This window comes from Salmo salar, chromosome 10, assembly GCF_965601325.2.
Source record: "Salmo salar chromosome 10, fSalSal1, whole genome shotgun sequence".
Taxonomy (NCBI): domain Eukaryota; kingdom Metazoa; phylum Chordata; class Actinopteri; order Salmoniformes; family Salmonidae; genus Salmo; species Salmo salar.
In genome coordinates this window covers 19789162-19798762 of record NC_138300.1, presented here as the reverse complement: position 1 = coordinate 19798762, position 9601 = coordinate 19789162, and the positions used below count along the sequence as shown (strand labels likewise).

General features: G+C 39.8%; 1 protein-coding gene across 2 annotated transcripts; it reads right to left on the bottom strand.

Annotated features, from left to right (window-relative positions):
- Nucleotides 1-35: 35 nt before the first annotated feature.
- Nucleotides 36-9112, bottom strand: LOC106613706 (cystinosin). 2 transcript variants are annotated; one of them, XM_014216240.3, is made up of 11 exons: nt 9037-9112; nt 8753-8825; nt 8575-8653; nt 8383-8470; nt 8024-8127; nt 7772-7909; nt 7566-7665; nt 7247-7366; nt 6828-6998; nt 6569-6686; nt 36-3034 (listed from the first exon to the last, which is right to left on the bottom strand). In XM_014216240.3, exons 2-11 carry the CDS (start codon nt 8811-8813, stop codon nt 2892-2894), a joined length of 1122 nt encoding a protein of 373 aa, XP_014071715.1. In that variant the 5' UTR covers nt 8814-8825; nt 9037-9112; the 3' UTR covers nt 36-2891. The 2 variants fall into 2 exon arrangements, with proteins under 2 accessions (XP_014071715.1, XP_014071716.1); XM_014216241.3 differs by lacking the exon at nt 9037-9112 and having other exon boundaries at nt 8753-9030.
- Nucleotides 9113-9601: the final 489 nt, after the last annotated feature.

Below are 9601 nucleotides of genomic sequence, written 5' to 3'. Positions count from 1 at the left end.
ACACAATGTAAGCATAATGAAACATCACGTTAGAATTAAATTGAAAATATTTTATTAATTTGACAATAAAGCATCATGTTTTCTGTCTATTTCAAAGTAACAATTATCTTTCAAATATAGAAAAAAAATAACAAAAAAATAACAAAACTAAAAAACAGTCGTATTGTATTGCAAAAAGTGAGCCATTGCTTTGACAGATTTACAAGTTCAAGGCCTATACTCGTCAGTTAAAAAAAAAAACTACAGTTCCTCCCTTAGTGGTATCAAACCATAATTTATGGAACACAATGAAATCCCTATTATCCTACAATCATTTGAATGTTATTTAAGCAAAGGCCCTGGAGGCATACTTGCAAACAGAAAAAAGTTTAAAACGGGCCTTTGCTTAAAAAGCAAGTTTCTCAAAATGTGCATTGGCGAATTAAAATCGTTGATGTAGTTGCACGTGATAAAACGCTACACGTTAGCTGTTCCCATTACATAACCTGACACATTTAGCCCTATGCTAACCTGAGCAGCTGGCAGTGATTATTTCCTATAACAAAATCTGCATCAGCCTATCAACGTTACCAACCAATGGCATTTCTTAAAATAGGTCAAAATGGCCACCGGAAGGATATTTTAAACCTCCAAATTCTGCTTGGTATGTTTCAAGTATAGTGCCCCAATTGTACATGATGCATCCTTGACTACGCTACTAATATTAGACACATTTCAAACGGCACGTTTTCATATATGACAAATCCCAAGTTTTCGCACACATCAATGTGCTTTTACAGGAAAAAAAAAGATAAGAGGTCTATGCAATATTTAAAGTGTTTCATATATTGTTAAAAAAAGTTGAAAAGCCTTATGGACTTGTCAAATAGCTGTCATGTACCGTCATTATTCGGTCCTGGTGGCACACACTGTTGACGCTAAAATGACAGTGCTCATAAACCATGGGTTCAAGCCCACCTTGCGTCATGCATTTTTGTTAAGAAAAACACTTAATTGCTGGTCCTCAACGCTAGATTCAAATAATGCATTTGTGACGAAGTGGATGATTATAATAATGCATATAAAACGTAAGTGTAGCCTACACATATATTAGTGCTGAAGGATGTGTTTTAAGGTCGGTTCGGTTTCAGGTTTGATTCTGAAAACAATCACTTTTTCGATTTCGGTTTCCATATTATTATGTTTGTATACATTAAGTGCATATGTGGGTTGAATTCTGTAACACAGAATAAAACAACTAATACAAGTGCCATGATGGTAGTGACTGCCCATTACTGCTTATCACTTATCAACATTACTTTAATAAAATATTTGTTTTATTTGATAATTCTGCATTTCAAAAGGGGGAAAATAAACTCATGAGATTCAAATCCTTGCCACAATCTGCAACAATTACGTGGAGTTGGCACTCTACACAGAGAGCTATTTGACCAGTCAGTCAAACACACGTGATCTAGTTGCTTTGATTATCAGAACGTGTCGTTGGACTTTTAAGTACACTTTCATGAAAAAGTGTTGGATCAGGTCCAACTACGTCAACGACCGATACAACATTTGAACCAGATATGATCACGGGCCTGCTGTGCAAGTTAACGTAACCTTAGCCTTGCGCTTCAAACCCATAAAAGAAACACCCTCCACCACTTATGCACGTTACATTTTTTGGGTAAAAAATGTAACCTTTATTTAACTTGGGGGAATCCCCGCAGCCATCTTTGTCGTCGGTCCAAATGATTAGCCAAGCAAGGGGAGTTGGCAACGTAAGCCCTTCTGCCCTCGCTTTTGGTCGAGTTTGCGAGTGTACAATTTTGTTCACTCCGGGGCTTGAAAAGCCCCATATTCAATTCGCGATGATTGTACATCCACTAAGAAAAGTCAGCCAAAACCAACATTAATATGGAGAAGTCAACATACAAGTGTAAGTAGAAACAAATGTAAATAAGTTAGAAATTGTGCTACTAATGCACATGACGGCTCAAACACTTCTCATACAATTCATTATGTTGTTTGTTTGGGTTTTGGAAACGTTTGCTTGCGCATATAACTTTCCCTGACATCACACTTATACATTGTAATTTTCGATTTACCGGATATAGTAGGATGGCTAACATTCAATGTCTGCGGAGGCGTTGTCTTCTAGCCAAGATATGAAATGCAATCATAATTGACTGTAGAGCATATAAGGCACATTCAACAGTTCCATGATGACTGAAAACACAACCGTGGGATGAACGAGTGACACATTTCCGGGCAAGAGCAGTCCATTTAAAATTAATTCATTCTTCCCTTGCCCTGCAGGTGTCAACTCATCAGACGTAATAATACGTCATCAGAAGTGTCCACTTAATTTGAGGGTGTGTCGTTTAAGTGTTTGGAACGCAACCTAAATCTGACAGGTTATCTGAAGGGAACGTCTAACATTAACGCCGCGTTCAAAACAACTGGGACCTGGAATATCTCAGACTTCCGAGCGTTCAAGACAACTGCTTACTGGAGGGGGGGGGGGGAGGCTATCTACGACTAGGAAAATGTATTTTGAGCAGTCATCCAACTCGGAATTCCAAGTCGGGAACTCTAGCCTCTTTCTAGAGCTTTGACTTTCCGACCTGTTGATAGAGCACTGATGTCATGATTCAACCTCATTCCCCCCAACTCCCAGAGTTCCCAGTTGTCTTGAAAGCACCAACAGTGTTTGATCACGTGCAACTACGCCAACGATTTTAATTGGTTGACGCATTTTGAGACGGAGAAAGTATGGCCCCCCTGTGTCTAAATAGCTTCCCATTCAATGACTGGGAACACTGCATAGAAGAAAGCCCTTATATTAGTCCTTCAGTAAATCATTTGGACTCAGTCTCACTGGCAGAGGTAAAGAGTAAAAGGTAATTAGCCTATTCCTGGTCATCCACAAGCTCATAATGTGGTTTTTGTCTGTACAGACAGTAATGCTGAATGATGAACACCACATCAAAGAATATGGAGAACAAGCCAAGTCCTGCCTTTGTGGGATCCCCAAAGATGAGCTTCCATTCATCTAGGAAACAATAGAAAAAAATCATGAAACCCTGATGTAGACCATCAATTAATTCAGCAAGTGATGTATGTCACAATTCTGTTTAAGATCGATGGAATTAATCTGAAAAAACAAAATGCATCACTATTTCAATGTACTTTTGTAACCTTTTTAATACATTGTTTAAATAAATATTTTCCTTTTCTGTATGTTTTTGTAGTTATTATTTATATTATGACTTCTTTGTTATGATTTGTCTCTTCTCCCAGCCACAGGGAAAGAGATGGGTGGGTGGACATGAAAAGGAAATCTTGTATTATGAATATTGTGACACTGTGTGTGTTAATGTACAGGAATAATTGTAAAAAAGTAATATATATATATATATATACACACACCTTACCAGTCAAAAGTTTGGACACCTACTCATTGAAGGGTTTTTCTTTATATTTACTATTTTCTACATTGTAGAATAATAGTGAAGACATCAAAACTATGAAATAATACATATGGAATCATGTAACCAAAAAAAAGTGTTGGAGATTCTTCAAAGTAGCCAACCTTTGCCTTTGACAGCTTTGCACAGTCTTGGCATTATCTTAACCAGCTTTTATTTATTTAATTTTTTATAAAATGTAACCTTTATTTAACTAGGCAAGTCAGTTAAGAACAAATTGTTATTTACAATGACGGCCTACACCGGCCAAACACGAACAATGCTGGGCCAATTGTGCACCACCCTATGGGAGTTCCAATCAGGGCCGGTTGTGATACAGCCTGGAATTGAATGAGGTAGTCACCTTGAATGCATTAACAGGTGTGCCTTGTTAAAGGTTAACTTGAGGAATTTCTTTCCTTCTTAATGTGTTTGAGCCAATCAGTTGTGTTGTGACAAGGTAGGGTGGTATATAGAAGGTAGCCCTATTTGGTAAAAGACCAAGTCCATATTATGGCAAGAACAACTCAACTAAGCAAAGAGAAATGACAGTCCATCATTACTTAAGACATGAAGGTCAGTAAATACGGAACATTTCAAAAACTTTTAAAGTTTCTTCAACAGCAGTTGCAAAAACCATCAAGCGCTATGATGAAACTGGCTTTCATGAGGACCGCCACAGGAAAGGAAGACCCAGAGTTACCTCTGCTACAGAAGTTCATAAGAGTTACCAGCCTCAGAAAATGCAGCCCAAAAAAAGTAACAGACACAAATCTCAACTGTTCAGAGGAGACTTCGTGAAATCAGGCCTTTATGGTCGAATTGCTGAAAAGAAACCACTACTAAAGGACACCAATAAGAAGAAGAGACTTGCTTGGGCCAAGAAACACGAGCAATGTACGTTAGATCGGTGGAAATCTGTCCTTTGGTCTGATGAGTCCAAATTTGAGATTTTTGGTTCCAACCACTGTGTCTGTGAGACAGAGTAGGTGAAATGATGATCTCCGCATGTGTAGTTTCCACCGTGAAACATGGAGGTGGTGTGATGGTGTGGGGGGTGCTTTGCTGGTGACACTGTCGGTGATTTCTTTAGAATTCAAGGCACACTTAACCAGCATGACTACGACAGCATTCTGCAGCGATACACCATCCCATCTGGTTTGCGCTAGTGGGAATATCCATTTTTTTTTCAACAGGACAATGACCCAACACACCTCCGGACTGTGTCAGGGCTATTTGACCAAGAAGGAGAGTGATGGTGCTGCATCAGATGACCTGGCCTCAACCCAAATGAGATGCTTTGGGATGAGTTGGACTGCAGAGTGAAGGAAAAGCAGCCAACAAGTGCTCAGCATATTTGCGAACTCCTTCAAGACTGTTGGAAAAGCATTCCTCATGAAGCTGGTTGAGAGAATGCCAAGAGTGTGCTAAGCTGTCAAAGGCAAAGGGTGGCTACTTTGAAGAATCTAAAATGTATTTAGAATTACTTATTAAATTTTTTAAAAAAACATACCTTTTTACATAGTTATTCAGACACTTTGCTATGAGACTCAATTGAGCTCAGGTGCATCCTATTTCCATTCTTCATCCTTAATATGTTTCTACTTGATTTGAATTTACCACAGGTGCATCCTATTTCCATTGATTGGGCATGATTTGGAAAGGCACAGACACACCTCTCGATATAAGGTCCCACAGTTGACAGTGCATGTCAGAGCAAAAACCAAGCCATGAGGTCGAAGGAATTGTCTGTAGAGCTCCGAGACAGGATTGTGTCAGGGCACAGATCTGGGATGGGTACCAAAACATTTCTGCAGCATTGAAGGTCCCCAAGAACACAGTGGCCTCCATCATTCTTAAATGGAAGAAGTTTGGAACCACCAAGACTCTACCTAGAGCTGGCCAAACTGAGCAATCGGGGTAGAAGGGCTTTGGTCAGGGAGGTGACCAAAAACCCGATAGTCACTCTGACAGAGCTCCAGAGTTAATCTGTGGGAGAACCTTCCAGAAGAACAACCGTCTCTGGAGCCATACACCAATCAGGCCTTTACGGTAGTGGCCAGATGGAAGACACTCCTCAGTAAAAGGCAAATGACAGCCCGCTTGGAGTTTGCCAAAAGGCATCTAATGGACTCTCAGACCATGAGAAACAAGATTCTCTGGTCTGATGAAACCAAGACTTTGGCCTGAATGCCAAGCGTCACGTCTGGAGGAAACCAGGCAGCGCTCATCACCTGCCCAATACCATCCCTATGGTGAAGCATGGTGGTGGCAGCTTCATGCTGTGGGGATGTTTTTCAGCAGCAGGGACTGGGAGACTAGTAAGGATCGAGGGAAAGATGAACGGAGCAAATTACAGACAGATCCTTGATGAAAACCTGCTCCAGAGTGCTCAGGACCTCAGACTGGGTCGAAGGTTCACCTTCCAACAGGACAACGACCCTAAGCACACAGCCTAGACCACGCAGGAGTGGCAGCGGAACAAGTTTCTGAATGTCCTTGAGTGGCCCAGCCAGAGCCCGGACTTGAACCTGATCGAACATCTCTGGAGAAGACCTGAAAATAGCTGTGCAGCGATGCTCCACATCCAACCTGACAGAGCATGAGAGGATCTGCAGAGAAGAATGGGAGAAACTCTCCAAATACAGGTGTGCCAAGTTTATAGCGTCATACCCAAGAAGACTCAAGGCTGCAATCGCTGCCAAAGGTGCTTCAGCAAAGTACTGAACAATGGGTTTGAATACTTATGTAAATGTGATATTTCAGTTTGAATATTTAATACATTTGCAAAAATTTCTTAACCTGTTTTTGATTTTCCATTATGGGGTATTGTGTGTAGATTGATGTGGGAAAAAAAAAAACAGATTTAATCTATTTTAGAATAAGGCTGTAACGTAACAAAATGTGGAAAAAGTGAAGGGGTCTTAATGCACTGTATACACACACAATGAATGACTATAAACAATTAATGACAACAATAAAAATGTTAAATGCCTGCAACTGAAGACACGTTTAGAATTTTTGGGACTGTCCTGTAAATATTTTCACTGACTAATTATTGCCTGTTCTACTGAGGCATGTGGACATTAGTGTACTACGGGAAGCGTGGGCAGCCTTACCGTTGTTATACGACTGAAGGAACATCTGAACGAGACTGAAGCTGCCTCCTGTGAAGTCCAGCAACACATTGCCAATGCTCCACCCCTCTGTGCTTTGTCTTTGGTAGTTCATGTAGACCTGAGGACACAGAGAGTGTGATCATGAAAATCAATAGTATCATACATTTCCAACTGAGGCGCAACAACATCTACTGTAACAAATGCTAATTGCATAAGCGAAAACCATCCGATATGCAGTAAAATATTGTGAAATCCATACCTGTGGGATGTATTTGACGAGGGTGACACCTAGCTTGATGTAAGAGAAATAGTAGAGATATTCCAGCCAGGTGATCTTACGGGCCACAGCAACAAAGAGGGTGACCAGGGCAAACGTCCAACCAATCACCAGAAGGCCAATAGCGATCTTGGACACCTTCTGCCCTCCTCTCTGCAACACAGGAACACAGTAATCACTTTCAAAATGCTTTTAACTATCAATGTTTCTTTGAGGCCTTGACAAAAATGCTTTCCTTCCAACAACAAAAAAAACAAAACACAAAGGATCAGATGAATATCTGTCTTTGCCAACAATCAAAACATAAGCTAATCATTATTTGGCCAGCCAACATCTGTCTCCTGTTTATAACCAAGGGGGACATCTAGGAAGTCACTAAAGACTGGTCTATTGTTACTCACTTCATAGATGGCACACTGAGAGACATATACAAGAGTCAGCACAACTGCATGGAGACTGAAGAACACATCGTTGGCATCCACTGGGTTTACACCATTTGGATTTATCTTCAAAAACTCTTCCTGTAAATAAAAAAAACACACTGCTATATAACCATATGGAGTAAAAACTGAGTCAATAGGACCATAGAATACTATCCAGCACAAATCCCCATTGGTATCAATGCATGACTGACAACATTTGCAGAGTTGTGTATGCAGATCTCAGGTCAGGATTCGTCCCAATTTGTTACACCGTTTGTGAGGGCATGTAAGCGGTTACCTTCATGTACGGAACCCAGAAGAGGCCTACATTGAAGACACTGTAGGCAATGAATCCTGTCAAGTTGAGTGCCAGAAAATCAAAGTTCAGCCCCACCACACTGTCAAACAGACAAAGTTAGTCAGAAACCATATCCAAAAGTCCTTTAGCTCTAAATCCTGTGATGCAGAGGATTTTGAAAAAAGTCCAAGTGTCAGAGGCACTACCTTTTCCTTCTCCAGTTCTCATATACTTGAGGGTAGAATGATATAGACCATGCTAGGAAGTAAATCCAACCAATTACTTGGTTAATGATATCAACGATGTTGCTTCTAATGACCAAGAAACGGATTCGGGTCTTATGGCTGGAAAACATAAATGAGAGAGTTTTAGTACATTATGTTGGTTTAAAAATCAGTCTGAAAGTGAGAAGTGTTCATGGAGTTGGAATTCACTGACAGAAACCCTGTACAGCTCACCTTGCAATGCCAGTGTTGTTGCTGTATAAATAGGCTGTCACCTGACCCACATGTTCTGCATGAACCTCAAAAGTGCTTGATGTGGCGTTTGCAGGCAACTCTACCTGGAGATCAGAAATACAGAACATATAAAGTCGGAAATACTGCACTTAAATAATAATAAAATATATAAAAAGTGACTGTAAACAATTGTTACATTTAGACCTAATATGCGTTTATGCTTCCAATGTAAGTGCTAGTATTTATTTTACACACAGTGGCCATTGTAGTTCATTTAAATATGATAGATGCATTAATAATCAATTACATGGTTATTGGTTCTTGCTCTTCAGTTAGTTTGAATGAAACAAAATGCATACCTGCTGAGGCAGTTGAAGTATTGAGGTAACATTTGCGGAGGAGTCAGTGAAGTTAAAAATAATGAGTGCTGAGACACTCTGAGGAGAGCTGCAAAAATAAAGAAATGCCAAACACTGCATCAAATTATCACAACAAATATATATAATACTGATAAAAACTGGTAGTAGATAACCAGCTATAAGCATAGTTACCTAGGCGTTATGGTGATATTGGCTGAACTTTTCTCCTCCAGATTTACAGTGGCTGGAGCAGATAGGGATACACTCCCATCTGTTGAAGGAATATGACATTTCAGTATTCAAATAGGGGATGTTTCAATGTAAATATATTAAATCAGAGCTTATGTTGGTTGGACAAGGACAAACTCACCACATGTAATGACCGTACAGAGTGTTATGAACAAGAATAACAGAAAGTTCTTATCTGCCATCTCGAGGGATAGCTGAACTCGAAAGTGCAAATGAAGAAGAGATGACAGATTTGTATGAGGGACAAACAATCTGCATTAAGCAACATATGCCTCCATACAAATCCATAATTACAACAGAAATGTGCCATATACATAACGGTAAAAAAGCTTCGTCTTAACAACAATAGTTAGCTAGTTCAACACAGTATCTAACTAATCCTGAAATCAACTAATTATACTCTACCGCAGCTGAGCAGTCCTTTGGTTTCCTCTGCTTCCGTGAGTTTGCGCTAATGTAAGGTCATATGACTTGGCTCGTCTGTAGGCTATGACGCGTTGTCTAGGGTGCGTTCAAGACTTTCAATGTTGTGGGATGTTTAACGCGCAGTTAAAGCAATCCTAAAGAGGGTGTTCTACTAAGCTGACATATGGAATTGTTTTAAGATGGCCATACCAAGGATCATTTAGCTATTCGATTTGGAATTTTAGGACCTCCAAATAATTTGATGAAACATTGAATTTTGCCTACTGGTTTTAGTCCATAGAAACACATTGAATAACAGATTCATACATGGGAAAACAGACAGCCAAAAAATAAATCAAACAGAAGTTTGTTTTAAAGTGTCTGTCCTATATCTGAGAGATGTTAAAAAGATTCAAATGAGATTTTTTATCCATTTGTAACCCCTTTTTTTGGTGGTGCACTAAACTACTTCCATTTATACTTCCTTAGATTTTTGTTACTTATACCGAGCCAGGGTCAGCGTTATGGACAGGCCATAGGGGGCCTGGCCCACCCAACCGTACCA

What these genes read in the sequence shown, in the direction of transcription:
- LOC106613706 (XM_014216240.3), bottom strand. Translation starts at nt 8,813, where the DNA reads ATGGCAGATAAGAACTTTCTGTTATTCTTGTTCATAACACTCTGTACG. An exon ending in AATATCACCATAACGCCTAG is followed by an intron (nt 8,471 to 8,574) that starts GTAACTATGCTT and finishes TTATTTTTGCAG; the next exon opens with CTCTCCTCAGAGTGTCTCAG. An exon ending in TACTTCAACTGCCTCAGCAG is followed by an intron (nt 8,128 to 8,382) that starts GTATGCATTTTG and finishes TCTGATCTCCAG; the next exon opens with GTAGAGTTGCCTGCAAACGC.